Source organism: Mixophyes fleayi, chromosome 11 (genome assembly GCF_038048845.1).
Source record: "Mixophyes fleayi isolate aMixFle1 chromosome 11, aMixFle1.hap1, whole genome shotgun sequence".
NCBI classification, from domain to species: Eukaryota; Metazoa; Chordata; class Amphibia; order Anura; family Limnodynastidae; genus Mixophyes; species Mixophyes fleayi.
This window is the reverse complement of record NC_134412.1, coordinates 81918993-81938079: the sequence shown is the minus strand read 5'-3', so window position 1 is coordinate 81938079 and position 19087 is coordinate 81918993. Positions and strand designations below refer to the sequence as shown.

The 19087-nt window shown below is 40.7% G+C and overlaps 1 protein-coding gene across 1 annotated transcript; it reads right to left on the bottom strand.

Annotated features, from left to right (window-relative positions):
* Positions 1-727: 727 nt before the first annotated feature.
* Positions 728-17667, bottom strand: LOC142106903 (uncharacterized). The gene is made up of 9 exons (XM_075189956.1): positions 15080-17667; positions 11673-11797; positions 9859-9923; positions 9297-9490; positions 6461-6626; positions 4679-4843; positions 3293-3366; positions 1815-1960; positions 728-1629 (listed from the first exon to the last, which is right to left on the bottom strand). Exons 1-9 carry the CDS (start codon positions 17652-17654, stop codon positions 1579-1581), a joined length of 3561 nt encoding a protein of 1186 aa, XP_075046057.1. The 5' UTR covers positions 17655-17667; the 3' UTR covers positions 728-1578.
* Positions 17668-19087: the final 1420 nt, after the last annotated feature.

Genomic DNA, 19087 nt, shown 5'->3' with positions numbered 1-19087 from the left:
TAATAATACGCATCCACACAACAGACATTCAAAATATGCCTGTGAACCCTCCCAAGGGACCGATATATAGGGAGAAAAGAATTTGGTTAGAACATATCATCATCATCATCATCACCATTTATTTATATAGCGTCACTAATTCCACACCGCTGTACAGCGAACTCACTCACATCAGTCCCTGTCCCATTGGAGCTAACAGTCTAAATTCCCTAATATACACACACACAGACAGACACAGACAGACTAGGGTCAATTTGTTAGCAGCCAATTAACCTACCAGTACGTTTTTGGAGTGTGGGAGGAAACCGGAGCACCCGGAGGAAACCCACGCAAACACGGGGAGAACATACAAACTCCGCACAGATAAGGTCATGATCGGGAATCGAACTCATGACCCCAGTGCTGTAAGGCAGAAGTGCTAACCACTACGCAACATATACTAAAGAGAGCAACTAAAGCGGATGCCATTTGATCGTTTCTTTCAGTGAGCGAACTGAACGCCTAGACTGCGAGGGCGTGCCCTGATGGCCGATAGCCATGCAAAAAGCTGATGCAATAATGGGCGATGATCAGTCCTACATCAAGGTGTGCATTGGGAATCTACTGTTCAGTGCAACCCTGCACAATGGATTTTTCTGCAAGAGTTCAGTGTTTAACATTATCCATTCTAAATCGCTCGTCACTTATTGGACCAATGAATAAATAAAAAACATTTTTTGCTGTTTGAGGTATTTTTTTTTTATTGATCTGTTCTCATCGGGGATCTCTCCTATCAAACATTTTAATGCACATGGTCCAGTAATAAAGTATTATAAAACATAAACATAATAAAAACAATCTCTGCATAGTATTCATTTAAAAACTGTACTTAATTTATTTGTTATTCCATAAAATATACAATGTAATATATAAGTGCCAGAAGCGTCGGAATTTATTCATTCCCTACCAGAAGAAACTCAGTGCTTAGAGAATAGTTTTTGTTCATTTTATCATTCATACATTAGTTTTAAGAAAATAAAAGTATAATATATCAATCTGAAAATATAAATGTAATATATTAATTTCTTATAGAAATGTGCAAATAGCAACATTGGTCACATAAACGTTTACTGCTATTTTTATTTTTTTCAAGTGTACATTCACAGAAGTAAATGAGGTTCAAATTTACTCTGTCGTTGGCCACAACATAAAGTAATGTCAATCTTATGACTAGAGATGAGCAAAGTGTTGATCCACCACTTATCCACGAAATATTCACTTTATCCTGCACTTGGCTGCAGAGTTTTGCTGGCAAAATTAGGCTTTCAGTGTTCCATGTAGAATCCCCCCTATCATTTTTGTTTTGCCCGGAATTGACACCAACGTAGCCCCAGCTGTATCTATAGACTATAAGTTCAACAAAATACAAAGTTCATAAATAAAGTGCAGAATGCCATTCCATGGAACGGCGAAGCAAAAGTGGAGTTCAAAGGTTGTATCGCCGGAACTTCGCACTTCTGCTAAAAGGCCTCAATTTTCATTTGTGCAAAATTTTGCTTCGCTTCGATTTCGCTCATCCCTACTTATGATGACTTGAGATCACGTTTGTCCTCTATTGGTCGGCACCAGTTCTGGTCTATCTATTTTGAACTGTGGAGAAAAGAAACAAATTGTTAATTGTTTTTACGTTCCACATGTTTGACCTCGCACAACAGCTTGTGACGTTCCCCCTATTTTTGCTGCAGGTTTAGCTACACAATTAGAGGTGATATTTGTGTTTAGTGAATACATCCTTCCTTTTATAGCCAAGCCTCTTGAATTAATAACATTTTTACCGATTGCATAGTATCCACTTTCTCCAGTCTGGGCCTGTAGACCCCTGCTGACAGGTCACTGTCTGTAGACGAATGTCCTTCTAAATCATATTTCCCAGATTTAGGTGAGAACGTGGTCATGTTGTCTCTGGCCACCGCATCCATATCTACAATTACAGAGAAAAGAAAAAACATCAGTTACCTTTTGCTTTAAGTTTCTGCCATACACGGTGTATGATACACCCTTTTGCAGTAGGAAGGCACAAAATTAATTTAACAATTTTCAATGCAGCAGGGCTATCATTGTTTGGTGTCATGATTCATGCCAATCGATCTGCATTTACAGAATCACCTCTGTGTATAGTGGAATAAAACTTTTATATAGATTTGTTTTTGTTACTTGCTGTACTTCATCTACCCACAAGAGGGCAGGAAGTGTAAATGCATATGTGCCAGTCTGTCAGGAATACACTTTTGTTGTGTGTGAAAAAAATAAAATTGTATTGCCTCATTTTGGCACATTGGGAGTGCTATTAATTATTCATTGTTTTAGCACTGATACTTTAAAACTAAATTCTAAGGGGCATATTCAATTACGTTTCCGGTCCGCAGGATCGCGCCGGAACAGGCCGCGAAGTTAATCCACGGTACCGCACTAACTTGGATTTTCGTTCCCACCCCATAGGGTGGCGTCCGAAAATCTGCATTATTGCGGTACCGTATTACCGACAATACTGCGCATGTGTTATCGCGGACCGGAATCCTAATTGAATATGCCCCTAAGCGTCAGTAACTATGAGTTACAAATGCATGGCCTTTGCCACGGTGCTCGGTCAACAGAAAATGGCTGCCTCCACTGTGTGCGTGATAAGCCGTTAATAAGCTAAATGTGTGGAGTACAGGTGATGGGTTCACTGCTGCTACCGTTCAGTATTCCTAATTAACTATTGACGGCAACTGACTTATGAGCGGTTTCCTATTAACTGTTTTGGAATAACTGGTATAATAGGAATGGGGGTCACTTTGCAAGTGTAATTGATAGACATGTGAACACATTCATGAATTTCTTTACCTCTTATCCCTATATATAGCTCTTATGATTCCGGCAACATTATTTTATGATCACTCATAAACCAAACGCTGTACTCCGCAAACGGGGCCGGATTCACCCGAGGTCTAACTGGGCCACAGCCCAGGGGCCTCGGGAATCCAGGGGGCCCTTGATAAAGCTCAGAAGCATTATTGATCGGGTCGGGGCTAACAGGGGGGGCTCACAGTTGAATGGGGGCCCCCTTAGCCCATTCCCTTAATCCAGCCCTGTCCGCAAATAACAAGTATCCTGAGTTGGTCTGGCCTCATGTTGTACATTTTTGTTTTGAGGTAATAACTATTCTGATAATTTTCGATAGTGCTGAATTTGTTAATAAATACAGTATTTTAGATGATCCAGGGGAAAAAACGTTCTCGCTGTATAAAAGGGGCACTTTCTTGATTCTTACTTGTATGCTGAAAGTTATATCGCTCTTCATCAAACGTAAACCAAGTTTTTGACTCTCGTCGCTCACTGAACAAGCTAAGGAACACAGGAGAAACAATATTACTGAAAGTGTATTATAGACATTGTAGACAAAGCAGTGTTGCAGGATTAGGCTATACCTGGCATTTATATTCTTAGCATTAAAAACATGCATAACATATAACCATAGCTATTTTTTTTTTTTGGGGGGGGAGGTTAGTTGATCGATCAGCATAACGGATGCTTTTGTGATTTCTTTGTGGAGAAATTTGACATGACCAGCATGCATGGGGGCGTAGCTATAATTTTAGACAGTGCTTGGCTGCTCTCCAACTCTCACTATCCCCATAATATACATGGGCAGTGCTGCCTGCACTACTGTTAGGTGCACACAGCTCTCTCTTTTCGAGCAGAGCCGTGTGAAGCGGGGGCAGGGGTCCAGCCACCTCAATTATACAGTGCCCCAGGCTTGAGTGGGGGTTTCCAGGCACTAGAAAACCCCTTTCCCCCTTGGTTTACCTATGAGGGGGGGTCACTGGACTACCTTGATTTTTTTTTTTTACTTCAAAATGTTGCTAAGAGGCTGCTGAGCCGAATTTTGCCCCTCCCCCTTCCAGGCTAAAATTTGCCAGCCCCTGCTTGAGATTAAAGATCTTATGTTAAGTTGAATGCAAATAGCGTTCTTGGCATATAATACACTGCTATTCTTCTGGGCAAGTGCACAAAGCTGTAAAAAGCCGCCGTTGAAATGACCGTATTAACAGTAATTATGCGCACTATTACCGTAATATTAATATTAATTGATTACTTCGATAGCAACGTTGCTTCATATGGAAACATTGTCCTAAAAGTAATTTGTTTTGTAGAGCGTCTTGTGCTGAGTAAAACAAGATAATACCCATGCCCAAGAGATCTTTCATTTAGTGGTAAATGCATAATATAAAATGAATAAATTAGTTAAAGATTTTCATGGCAATTTGGCCACTAGAGGGCAGTGTTACAGTGGAGTCTGCGGATGATATTTCAATCCAATATTCCAAAATGGCAGCTACCATACTGGTGAATACATATTTCTTATCTGCTTATAATGGCAAAACAAATTAGGAGTACTTATTTTCTTACTGCACAGATATACGGCTTGTGGAACTACAAGTCCCAGTTTTATCTGCCAGACAAAGGTTCTACAGCTATGGTGGGATTTTGTCCTAGTGGGCTTACATTTCTGATTGCATTTACTGTATTCTAGTTAACTTGAAAAATCATTGCTCCCACCAATTTGAATATAAAAAGGTTTGAACACATTCCCATCAGTAAAAGCAGAAAAGATTTATTTTGTCCCTGTGATATTAAATCATTTAAATACACGTACTTAGTCATTCTCTTCTTCCTGTAGAATACCACCGCAAATATCAACACAGCGAGAAGCAGGAGCGCTCCGCCCAGGATGCCAAAAATTAAGCCATAAAACGCGCCATTCCGTTCATAAAGGGCACACTGGCTGCCGCTGTACTGATACAGGTCGTACTTGTAGCACCTAGTGGGGGAAAAATGTTGTAAGATTTAATCAACATAATATTATAAAAAGAAAGGAACAAAACACAAACAAAAAAAATGCACCTTTTGGATACATTTGTCATTCTCTGATGAACATGTATTTTAAATGAAATGCAAATGTCAGTGAGCTGTGATGTCAGCATTAGATGCCTACAGTGTAAAATAAATCTCCAATGCCCCAGTAGACATTCAGACCTATGCCCACTGTATACAATATAGCTACCAATGCCCACAGTATGGTTCCCATGCCCACTTTATACATTATTGCCCCAATGCCCATAGTATACAGTATGGCTCCCATGCTTACGAACCATATATAGAATTTCCCCAATGCCCTCAGTATATAGTACAGCTCACATCTTCACAGTGTACACTATGGGCCTGAGTCATTAAGGCAAAAAAAATGAGTAAATTTCCTACGGGACAAACCATGTTACAATACAAGGGGTGTAAATTAGTTTTATTTTTTGCATGTAAGGAAAGTACTGGCTGCTTTTTCACGTAGCACTCAAATAATTGATAGTTTTATTTGTACACTGAAATTTAAAGTTGATCTAGGACATGCCCTACCCCAATTATAAATCTGTCCCCGCATTTTAAATTTACCTCCCCCTCCAATGCAACATGGTTTTGCCAAGATGCAAAGTTACTCCCTTTTTTTTTTTTGCTTTGCTCTCCTTTATGAGGCCCTATGACTATAATACCCTCAGTGGGAAATATAACAACCAAAACTCCCATGCTTGCAGTACACAGTTTTGCCCTGACATTTCACTGCAGCACAAGTGAAAACAATAAACTATTACCTCCCCAGTTCATTACAGACAGCTACAGCTCTACCTGTATATATTGTTTAGGACAGTGAGCCAAAAAGCTGAGAATGCAGTTATTTGAGTTGCTGTGACATCACTGGCCCTGCCCTTGTGTACAGATCCACCAATCCACTGGGAGGATTTCTGCAAAGCAAGACTGACAAACTATCACTGTGTGTCTCCTGTATTAGGGAAGCTCCTCCCCCCTTTACATGGCAACCTGTTCCATGGAGCATGTAAACATTCCATGCATAGTAAGTAAAATATTCAGCAGGGGCTAACGCGGGATTTGTAGAGGGGGGGTTTCCACACCACGCCGCCAGTGGGCGTGACCAGCATGCATGGGGGCATGGCTATAATTTTAGACAGTGCTTGGCTGCTCTCCAACTCTTCCTATCCCCATAATATACATGGGCAATGCTGCGTGCACTACTGTTAGGTGCACGTAGCTCTCTCTTTTCAAGCAGAGCTGTGTGAAGCAGGAGCAGGGTCCAGCCACCTCAATTATATAGTGCCCCAGACTTGGAGGGGGGTTTCCAGGCACTTAGAACACTACCCCCCTCGGTTTGCCTATGTTCAGCTCCTGTAATACACAGCCTTTGAAATATATTAATGTCAAATGGTGACTTAACCATTGCTAACCCGCAGTGCCTCAAGGATGTCACACACGTTGCTAATAGGCTGCATTTTCATAAATATTGTTATATCCAACAAAATGTCCGCCTACACTGTGTGTAGGATGAATGCCACAGGTACGTTTTACCAGGAATAAAAAAACAGGTACTTACCGACATATAGGTCCATTAAATGCGTTGAAACATTCTCCGTTGCCATGGCAGTAGTCTGAGTTATAAAAGCATGGTCCATTGCAGTAACAGTACTCATTATTACATGATACTGCATACCCGGTATAATTCAGGGAGCAATTCACATACTGTTTTATCTGCTCTACCTCTGTAATGTGAGGGACACAAATCAATGTACATTTCAATGCTGAGACAAATGACTGTGCATCTACTATCTATGCACATTTTATTCAGTAAAATGACATTTCAGTAGATAGCAATAAAACAGCCCCACCTAGTGGTCACTTTATCATGAAAAAGCCTTATTACAAGAATGGTCTTTTTTAATGGAATGTTCACTTTCAGACATTATAATCTCCTGGATAACACCCTTTCCCAGTAGCTGTAATTGGAGCCTCAGGTACTTACCTCAGTTGCCTTGTGGAGAACCTACCCTCCTACTCCCTTCTAACTATATGGGCCTCATTAATCTTTGGATGCAGCCAGGGCCAGATTAACCTGAGGTCTAACTGGGCTACAGCCCAGAGGCCTCGGGCATCCAGGGGGCACTTGACAGTGCCCAACAGCATTAATGATCCGCCGGGGACACCCCCGCCTGTGCGGCTCACAGGGAGGCCTCACGGTGGAATGGGGACCCCATTAGCCAAAGGGCCTCCATTCCTTTAATCCAGCCCGGATTTGGAAAAACCCTCGAGTTTGGAAAAAACCAGCAGGGAACTTGAGCTTAGTTCCGACCGTATGCAAATACAAGCGGGTCTTAATATATGTTTCAATTTGATTCTGGGTGCAAGTACCTTCTGGCTAAACGTTACTTGCTGTGTGTAGACAGAACAGACCGCAGGATAGCGGATATTACCGCGTACTGTACATACAATGCATGTTTACAGTCTAACTTACTTGCATACACATGTTCGGTGCTAGCCAGTGGCACACAGATATGTAGTTTTTAGTACAAAGACTACTCCGTGTCAATCATCACTATCAGTCGGCACTTACACCTCCCCTGATACGGCTAAAAAAGACGTACTTAAGAGAAACCCAAGCCTGGAAGTGGCACACGGCACGTCCTATATCAGTCCGTCCCTTCCCTTCCTCATTCCGCCCTTCAGGCAGTCATTGCATACAATTGCGTTCATCGGCGTAAGGTCCGTTACTGAGCATGTACAGAGCTGTTTCACGAAAGATACAGCACACAGAGGGACTTACTTCCAAAGATGAATGAGGAACCTATGTTTATACTGATGTCTTAACTAGGTCCAGGTTCTTCACAAGGCAATGTGATTGAGAGATTCAGTTCTACACTAAGGAACCCAATGACTGTTGTATGTGATCTGGTAATGCAGACCTGAAATAAAGTCATAGGTAGTAAATCTAATTATGGCTGGCAGGGAAGAGTAGATTTATGGGACCCAGAGAGTTGTTGGAAGCCGAGTAGCACCCGAGGGGAAGTGACCACACCCACAATGGGCGGGGCGTGGGCGGGCCACGATTCCCAGCCGTAGAATATTGTGTGGCATACTATCTATAATAAAAATGTCTAGTGGCGTGTGTTAGTCTGTCTGTGTGTGTGTGGGAAAAAATAAAACCAAGCTGCAGCGCCACCTGCTGGGCGGAGTTATACACTGACCTACTAAATTCTTAGTGTGTGTGGAAAAAAAAATTCAGAAAGGGCTGAAATTTGGTATACTAAGATGTTTTTAATTTGTTAATTTAATTTGTTAATTGTTAAAAGTGTTTATAAAGATTTAAAAAAAATATATATATATTTCTTGAAGGAGAAGTGACAGTTGGGAGTGGTTGGTGGTTGCCGGGGGTGACAGTGGGGAGTGGTTGGTGGTTGCCGGGGGTGACAGTAGGGAGTGGTTGGTGGTTGCCGGGGGTGACAGTGGGGAGTGGTTGGTGGTTGCCGGGGGTGACAGTGGGGAGTGGTTGGTGGTTGCCGGGGGTGACAGTGGGGAGTGGTTGGTGGTTGAGGCCTGGGCTATGGCCCAAATGCAGGACAAGAACCTTTTTAACACCTTAAGTAGCTTGATTTGACTAGAATACATGAGTATCATGCACCGGTTAACTTGTAATACTATAACAGTTAAATGGGTAGATTTTTTTTTTTCACTGAAGGTAAACAATGGAATTTAATTGCAATAATAAAATAATTGCCAGGTCATATAGAGAAAATAATGTCATGTGGAACTAAGCCTAAAACTACGTCAGATATGATGAAGGGAAGAGAGGACTGTGTTTGAAATATCAATGTAGCTCAAGTTACTCACTACAGATTACTATAGTTAAGGTATCTATGTCTAATCCCCATCCCAAGTTACCTGAACATAATAAATAAATACACGTCCTGGTAAGTATTATAGTGAAGTGTTAGATTAGAATTTTTTTAACCTGCAGATTTGGAAACTGATTATTTTTGACGTTTCGTCGTTGTCGGTCCTACACTGGGGGATCATTATGGCAGCATCCAGTCAGCAACCATTGAGTTGGTGAAACCACTATACATTATCCCTGTATTATGTTCAAATGGACGAATAGATCATACCCAATATTTTACAAATCAAAATGGTGCCTCAATCCTGATCCCCTTAAAACCAACCAAATCCACCTATCTGTGAAGCCAAGTCCACTTAAGGTAAGTCACGCCCCTTAAGAGAATCTGAGCAGCCCCCCCCTCCCCCCCAAATCAGGACTCTTATATAATAGATAACGTTAAGGTGAGGTTTTAAAATAAATGCTTTGACTTTGTTTCTTTAATTCCAATAAACAAATGGTTTAATGCACTTGATTATTTCACTAAGTACAACATACTACTTACTTGTTATAGTAGCGTTTTCAAAATTGACACTGCGGATCGAAACGTTCGCCTTCACTGCTTCACTGAGATCCGGTAGTGACCGCACTAGTGAGCTGTTTACCTCAGACTCCAAATCGTGGTTTATGAAGTCAATGCCTGTTTGGTTGTTTGGGTAGCCGTAGGACGCGGTACTGTTCACAATCACACTCCCATTCCTGTAAAGTGCGTTTATTGTTAAGATATTATTTACGCATAAAACTCCATGTTTTGCAATTTTATACACATAAAAAGCTACAGGGTGCAGTAGATTCAAATTTGAAAATACTGTTTGTTATCGCATTGCTCTATACATCATCATTATTGATTATTTGGTAGGTGCCACAAAACTCCACAGCAACAGACATAGGGTATAACAAAATCATGCAAAAAACAAATAATACATACTTCAAAGGGGTTACCGCTGGCAATAAGTGCCTTTTGTGTAGGGAAGCTTATTTAGTCTAATGTGCCATCTGTGATGACTTTTTGACTTGTTTAAAACATATGTATGACAGAGATACAATATTAAAGAGTATTAGGGTACCTGAAACCATTAATAACCACTGCCAAAAAATATTTAGACGCCGCTTTCTTGAATGCAAGCTCCAGCTGTAAAAACAAAGGATAGAGTATATTAGTATATCATAACCACAGCTTCTGGGTTCAAAATAGCAATTTTTAACATGCAGATTAGTTCCATTATTGATTCATAGCATATAGCAGTGTTTCCCAACTCCAGTCCTCAGGGTCCCCTAACAGTGCAGGTTTTCCAGGTGACCAGTGATATAATTATACCATCTGTGGATCTTTCAAAATGTGTCAGTCAGTAATGAGTACACCTGTGCTCCAGCAAAGAGATATGGAAGGTGTCCTGTGGTACCTGGCACCAAGACGTTAGCAGCAGATCCTTTAAGTCCTGTAAGTTGCAAGGTGGGGCCTCCATGGCTCGGACTTAGTTTTTCAGCACATTCCACAGATGCTCGATCGGATTGAGATCTGGGGAATTTGGAGGCCAAGTTAACACCTTCAACTATTTGTCATGTTCCTCAAACCATTCTTGGACAATTATTGCAGTGTGGCAGGGCACATTATCCTGCTGAAAGAGGCCACTGCCATCAGGGAATACCGTTGTCATGAAGGGGTGTATTTGGTCTACAACAATGTTTAGGTAGGTGGTACGTGTCAAAGTAACATCCACATGAATGCCAGGACCCAAGGTTTCCCAGCAGAACAATGACCAGAGCATCACACTTGCCTTCTTCCCATAGTGCATTCTGGTGCCATCTCTTCCCCAGGTAAATGACACACACGCACCCGGCCATCCACATGATGAAGATGAAAACGAAAACGTGATTCATCAGACCAGGCCACCTTCTTCCATTGCTCCATGGTCCAGTTCCGGTGCTCACGTGCCCCACGGCGCTTAGCCATCTAGCTATCACAATTTGGCCATTGTCGGTCGCTCAGATCCTTACATATACCCCTTTTTCCTGCCTCCAACACATCATATTCAAGAACTGACTGTTCACTTGCTGCCTAATATATCCCACCCCTAGACAGGTGCCATTGTAACGAGATAATCAATGTTATTCACTTCACTTGTCAGTGATTTTAATGTTGTGACTGATCAGTGTATATGTGTGTATTAAGTTCACATTGACGGCAGGCGCGGGCTGGGAGAGGGAAGCCCGGGGGGCACACAGACGGCCGCATCTCATGTCATCAGATGCGGCCGCCGGGGAAAATGTTGTATATTGCATCCGGGGGGCGGCCGGCCGGCCTACCCCCCGACCCTAATAGCGGTCTGACTGCCCCCCTGTCCCCCGGGCCAGCCCGCCCCTGATTGATGGTGTGAGTAAACTGATGTTCTCCAGCCACGACAGCTCAAAATCAGCTCCAAGTTAAAGACAGACCCGGTAATATACGTTGTGGGGAAGTAATCACAGCAATCAGAATAAAGGCCGTTGTAGAATGAAGATAAATACCAGTATTAACATACATGTAAAATGAATGAATTATCATTCATTGTAAGTACATTTTTATACATGTTAATACATTAGCTCCTGTCCTCCACCTCTCTTCTTCCATCCCAGTTATCTCCACTTCTCCTGCTTCCCCCCCAGAGGACTGTCTAATTCCTCCAACCAGTGGTCGAAGTGAAAATTTAGAAGTAGCGGTATGGCATACCACCGTATACACCTCCACTGCCTCCAACCATGTACTTTGATTTATTATGGCAATGCCAGTAATATTTTGCAAATGAATACAAAAAGACGAAAGCAAGTATACTAATGATAATAACAATAACAACAACAACAACAACAACACAATAGTAATATATTGGTCATTTTTACTTACAACATCTATTACTTGTTTCTTCAGAGTTTTATATGCTTCGTTTGAAGGATCGTTTAGTTCTGCAGTAAAGGTCATGTGTATGGTGATCTCAACGACGATACTACGCCTGGGACCGCGTTCTTTATCTGTAAAATGAAAGGACAGATTTCCAGTAACGTTCCGTCTCTCTCCCATTTTCAGCACTGAGTTATAACCTCTCATCACCTCTTTGATTTTTTTAGTGTATAACCTGAAATAAATGCTACATAATTCTGTTCATTTGCTTATTCCATATATTTGGTGTAAACAGTAAAAATATGAGGTAACCCATACCAACCATTCAGGTATTAGCTTTGGATATTAAATAGGCCAAAATGTTGAGTAAATACACTTCGGTAAATTTGTAAATAGCGGTGTTGTGTAGAAATAGTGCATTCAGAGGGATACTCTGATATTCACACAAAAATGGTGCAGGGTTAAAGAAAAACTATGCAGTTCTCTGGATCCATTAGACTCCTGAATTAATGGTCTCGCACTGCTCTCCTCTTTACTCTTAACAGAAATGAAAGATTTACAGGAAAGCGTCATGACACCTCTTGGGTGGCCAAGGGATAATTACAACTATTGGGGACCTCTGCGGATCCAGCAAATGGCGTGTGCAAGATTAGTATAACTTTGCTTTTTTTATTTCAACTCTTTGAACTCCATCCAAAATTAAAATTTTAGTTTGGGGTGAAATTATCCTTTAAAGAGTTGTTATACTAGGGCAAAACCTGATACACCCTAAGTGAGACATATTTATCAATGACAATGTCTCTTCTTTCCTCCAATGAAAATCTTGCTACTTTCTTCAAATTCCAGGGGGTAAAAGTATGAATCTCCGATTACTGCAAGTCGATGGATATTGGCGACTTTGCAGGGGAAATTTAAAGCGGCGCTGGGTGTAAAGATAAACTTGCAGAAATCGGAGCTTCATAAATTTACCCCCAGGGGCACATGCAGGATTTTTAAGGGGGGGGGGGGGGTTTCCAACAGTATTACAGGGACGATGCAATAGTATAGGTGCTTATTGAATTCGCTGTCCAGTCATTCAGACATATCAATTAGCTGTGAAAAGTGTGATAGACAATAAGAGTGGCTTTTAAAACGGCAAAAATGGTGTTTTATGGTATTTTTGCACCAATAGGCTTATTTATGTGGCTTTACGCATTGGCTTAGCACATCAAGATGGAGGCTGCTGGAGTGTTGCAAAATTTTGCTTATTCTGATGAGAATAATGGGCATTTTCGGGGCGTTGAACCTGTTTCTCAATAAAATTATCTGATTTGTACATTTCCTCAGAGATGGTGGAGAGTGACTGTTAATAGTACACCCAGGGGATACCGAGAGGGGGGGGGGGGGGGGCGGGTATAAGTCCTGCTTGTGTAGTGGGAGGAGCCACTAACCTGGTGTGGACACGCCCCCCCAGTGACTATGGAAGGTGCCCAAATAAATTGGTTTATCAGTGCCAAAAATTCCACTTGGTAGTTGTTGTCACTGATAAAGTTGACGATCATGCTAAGCAGACTTCCCACAATGGTTGTGGAAATCACGTGCACGGACTCATTTGCCATATGTACAAAGGTTGTGTGTGCAGTAATTTGTCATTCGGTGGACTGCACTGTATATCTGTGTTTTTTAAAACTTTGTAAATGGCTGAAATGCTCTTTCTCTACTATGACCATTTAAAACTGTGGATGAAAATCTTTTTCAAAACATATTTTTTTTGATAAGTTATTAGTATACTGTACAGACGTGGACAAATTTATTGATTGCATTACAGCTCATTGAAACAATGCTTCATTCCTCCTGAAAAGTGATGACATTGTAAGTTATTGGCTCAGGTATACCTGCACGCCTTTGGTATGTCATAGAATAAAGCAAAGAAACATGGAAAAGAGATACATTATTGATTAGTGTCCAAAGATATTCTAAAGTTGGTTGAACAGATTAGTTGGTAGCCCTTTGAAAAGATTATACATAATTGGATTATAATGATATTTCAAAGTTTTGCTTTCTGTAATTAACATCACACAGGTCTTCAATATTCTACTCAGTCACTCAGCCTATTTAAATGGATAAAAGTAGACACTCTGCGAATTGGTATCATCGTGTGCACCACACTGAACATGGACCAGCGAAAGCAAAGGAGAGAATTGTCTGAGGAGATCAGAAAAGGATTATAGACAAGTATGTTAAAGGGAAAGGCTATAAGACCATCTCTATGCAGCTTAATGTTCCTGTGACTACAGTTGCAAATATTATTAAAAAGTTTAAAGTCCATGTGACTGTAGCCAATACTGGCAGCAGCCGCAAGAAGAAAATCGACCACAGATTAAACAGAAGAATAGTGAGGATGGTAGAAAAAGAGCCAAGGAAAACTTCCAAAGAGATACAAACTGAACCCCCAGGGCAAGGAATGTCAGTGTCCAATCACACAATCCAACGTTTTATAGCGACAGTGGACTCCATGGAAGAAGAGCCACCAGGACTCGACTTTTGAAAGAACAACATAAAAAAGCCAAACTGGATTGTGCTAAAATGCATATTGACAAGCCACAATGCTTCTGGGAGAATATCCCTTGGACAGATAAGTCAAAACTGGAGGTTATTTGTCAAGTCACATCAGCTCTATGTCCATGGATGACAAAGTGAAGCTTTCAGAGAAAAGAAAACCATACCTAATGGGAAACATGGAGGAGGTTTGGTTGTGTTTCGGGGCTGCTTTGCTGCATCTGGCTAGGAGTGCCTTGAATCGCAATGAAATCTCAAGACAAGAAAGCTCTGTCTCAGTCGCAGGTCATGGGTCCTCCAACAGGACAATGACCCAAAGCACACAGCTCAAAGCACCCAAGAATGGATAAGAACAAAACATTGGGAGCCCTGACCTAAATCCTATCAAACATCTATGGAAAGAGCTGAAACATGCAGTCTGGAGAAGGCACCCATCACACCGGAGACAACTGGAGAAGTTTGCTCAGGAAGAGGGGACCAAACTACCTATTGACTGGTGCAGAAGTCTCATTCAGAGCTACAGACATTGTTTGATTGCAGTGATTACCGCTAAAGTATGTGCAACAAAATGTTAGGTTAAGGGTCCCATCATTTCTGTCCATGCCATTTTCATTTGTTTATTTCTTTAAAATATTCAGTTGAATCAACTTTGTCTGATTTCTATTAACTATGGAATAAACAATGATGGATGCTAATTGCTTTTGTTAGTTTCAAGTTATTTCAGAGAAGAATGTGGGTTCTTCTTTTTTCGTGGAAGGGTACCAACAAATGTGTCCACGTCTGTATATAATTATATTCAATGCACATTTTGTGAAAGATTCTAATCAATGTGCATTTTTTATATGATACATCATTATTACATTTCAATGACTTACCCACGGTAGCGCTTGTCTCATTTATGCCATATTGGCAATCATTTCCAGTGTAATATTTGCTGCAGACACAGGAACAGGTTCCATTATTTTCATAATAGGTACAATTTTGCTTGTTACTGCTTTCACAAGAAATAGAAGTAGAACTTAAAGGAGTGGATGTGTTTCCAGTGGATGTCACTGTAGTACTGTTGCCAGAAGTGCTATGCGTTGAAGAGATGGATGTTTTCTCAGTTGTCATGTGACTACTCAGTGGATTTTGAGTCGTATAGGATTGTGTCAAGGAGGAAAGTTCAGCTGATGAAGAGGTTGATTGGATGCTTTCCGTCGACTGTCCAGATGGTTTATTCAATGTCGATAAAGTTAAGAAAGTCGTATTAGTAGGACTTGTTACAAAGGGTGGGGAAGACGATGGAGATGTTGATGGAAGTTCACTTTTTGCAGAAGTTATCATGCGAGTGGAAAATTCAGAAGTGAAGGCACTTTCTGATGCAGGATGTGTTGAAAGAGATTGTGGGTGTAGTGTTGTAAGGGTTGTTGTCTGAGTAACATTTGTCTGATGAGCTGTTTCAGTTTCCAATGTTACTGTTGGTATTTTTGCAGTTGTTTGTGTCTCGGCAGTGTGAGTTACTATATTACTAGACACTCTTGCTGTTTCTGAAGTTGACTTTGTTATTACTGACAAACTAGAAGATGGGAAAGTCAATGGCAATGTCGATGCTGCTTTAGAAAGTGTGTTGGTTTCTTCACTTTTGGTTGACGTTATTGCATGTGTTGAGAACTCAGAGGTGGAGACACTTTCAGATTTTGGATATGTAGCAATAGATTGTTGTGTGACTGTTGAACTATTAGATGTTTGAGTTGTATTGGTTTCTTGAAAGGAAGTTGTCTTTACTGTAAGAGTTGGTAGTTCTGTAGTGCTTTGGGTCTCAGAAGTAAATGGGGCAACGCTACTAGTCCCTCTTGAAGATAATGTTTCTAAAGTTGGCAGTGTTGCTACTGATAAGTTTGAAGACAATGAAGTCAAAAGAGGTGTTGTTGCTGTTGTAGAAGGTGTGCTCATTACTTCATTGATGGTAGATGATACCATATGTGTAGAAATCTCAGCGGTGGAAGCATTTTCAGATGTTGAAGTTTCTTTTTCTGCTGTTGAAAGGCTTTTTGTTTGAGTAGTACTGGTCTCTTGAGAGGTTGAATGTTCTAATGTGATGGTTGATATTTCTGTAGTCCTTTGTATCTCTGAGGTGACAACAGCACTATTACTCGTCACCCTTGTAGGAATTGTTGTTGTCACTGACAAAGTTGATGGCACCGTATATGTTTCGCTGGAACGTTCACTTGTCAGTCTTGTCACAGATGATGTGTGTGGTGTTCCAGAAGAACCTGATAATTCTTTAACTGTAGAAGATTCAATGCTTTCAGTGGAATGTGAAGTTTTTAGTAGTGTTGTTTGCTCTGTGGCTTTGGAAACAGTTGATGTTTCGGCAAAAGAAGAAGTATGTGAAGTTGTGGAAGAACTTGATATTTCTGTGATTGATGATGGTTGTGTTTCTACAGTAGAATTTGTTGATTCTGTTAAGGTTGATGCCTCTCCTGTATGGGAAGCACTTGTGGCTTGAGTTTCAGTTATTCTGGAAGAAATTGATGTCCCTGTCTTTGTTGTGGATTCTATTGCTTTTGTTGTTTGTGAAGTATCTGATATAGTTGAAACCTCTGTTGTTAGCAATGTAGTTAATGATTGGGTCACAGATGATGTTTGTGATGTACCAGAAGAACTTGATAATTCTCCCATTGTAGAGGGTTCTGTTATGCCTGTAGAATATGAAGTTTCTGTTAGTGTTGATGGTTCTGTGAATGCTGAAGAATTGAATGTATGGACAGCTGATGAAGTTTGTGGAGTGCCAGAAGTAGTTGGTATTTCTGTGATTGTTGAAGTTTCTACTGGCAGCATTGAATGTGTTGATTCTGGTAGGGCTGATGACTCTGCCGTGTGGGAAGCAGTTGATGTCTGAGTCTCAGTATTATCAGAAGAAATTGTTGTTACTTTCAGTGTTGATGGCTCTAATGTTTGAGTTTCTGATATCGTTTCTGTGGAAGTTGGTATCTCACTTGTTTGATAAGTAGTTGTCATTATTGTTACAAATGATGTGTGTGGTGTACCAGGAGAACTAGATAATTTTGTAACTGTAGAAGATTCAATGCTTTCAGTGGAATGTGAAGTTTTTAGTAGTGTTGTTTGCTCTGTGGCTTTGGAAACAGTTGATGTTTCGGCAAAAGAAGAAGTATGTGAAGTTGTGGAAGAACTTGATATTTCTGTGATTGATGATGGTTGTGTTTCTACAGTAGAATGTGTTGATTCTGTTAAGGTTGATGCCTCTCCTGTATGGGAACCACTTGTGGCTTGAGTTTCAGTTATACTGGAAGAAATTGATGTCCCTGTTATTGTTGAGGATTCTGTTTCTTTTGTTGTTTGTGAGATATCTGATAAAGTTGAAGCCTCTGTTGTTAGCAATGCAGTTAATGATTGGGTCAAAGATGAAGTTTGTGAGGTACCTGGAGATCTTGATAATTCTTCCATTGTAGAGGGTTCTGTTTTGCCTGTAGAATGTGAATTTTCTGTTAGTGTTGATGGCTCAGTAAATTCTGAAGATTTTGATGTATGGACAGCTGATGAAGTTTGTAGAGTGCCAGAAGTAGTTGGTATTCCTGTGATTGTTGAAGTTTCTACTGGCAGCATTGAATGTGTTGATTCTGGTAGGGCTGATGACTCTGCCGTGTGGGAAGCAGTTGATGTCTGAGTCTCAGTATTATCAGAAGAAATTGTTGTTACTTTCAGTGTTGATGGCTCTAATGTTTGAGTTTCTGATATTGTTTCTGTGGAAGTTGGTACCTCACTTGTTTGATAAGTAGTTGTCATTATTGTTAGAAATGATGTGTGTGGTGTACCAGGAGAACTAGATAATTTTGTAACTGTAGAAGATTCAATGCTTTCAGTGGAATGTGAAGTTTTTAGTAGTGTTGTTTGCTCTGTGGCTTTAGAAACAGTTGATGTTTCGGCAAAAGAAGAAGTTTGTGAAGTTGTGGAAGAACTTGATATTTCTGTGATTGATGATGGTTGTGTTTCTACTGTAGCATGTGTTGATTCTGTTAAGGTTGATGCCTCTCCTGTATGGGAACCACTTGTGGCTTGAGTTTCAGGTATTCTGGAAGAAATTGATGTCCCTGCCATTGTTGAGGATTCTATTGCTTTTGTTGTTTGTGAAGTATCTGATATAGTTGAAACCTCTGTTGTTAGCAATGTAGTTAATGATTGGGTCACAGATGATGTTTGTGATGTACCAGAAGAACTTGATAATTCTCCCATTGTAGAGGGTTCTGTTATGCCTGAAGAATATGAAGTTTCTGTTAGTGTTGATGGTTCTGTGAATACTGAAGAATTTAATGTATGGACAGCTGATGAAGTTTCTGGAGTGCCAGAAGTAGTTGGTATTTCTGTGATTGTTGAAGGTTGTACTACCAGCGTGGATTGTGGTGATTCTGTCAAGGTTGATGACTCTGCCGTGTGGGAAGCAGTTGATGTCTGAGTCTCAGTAATATCAGAAGAAATTGTTGTGACTTTCAGTGTTGATGGCTCCAATGTTTGAGTTTCTGATATTGTTTCTGTGGAAGTTGGTACCTCACTTGTTTGATAAGGAGATGTCATTCTTGTAACAGATGATGTTTGTAGTGTTCCAGAAGAACTTGATAACTCTGTAACTGAAGATGATTCAATGCTTTCAGTGGAATGTATAGTTTTTGGGAGTGTTGATTGCTCTGTGGCTTGGGAAACACTTGATGTTTGGGCAAAAGAAGAAGTTTGTAAAGTTGTGGAAGAACTTGATATTTCTGTTATTGATGATGGTTGTGTTTCTACTGTAGCATGCGTTGATTCTGTTAAGGTTGATGCCTCTCCTGTTTGGGAACCACTTGTGGCTTGAGTTTCAGGTATTCTGGAAGAAATTGATGTCCCTG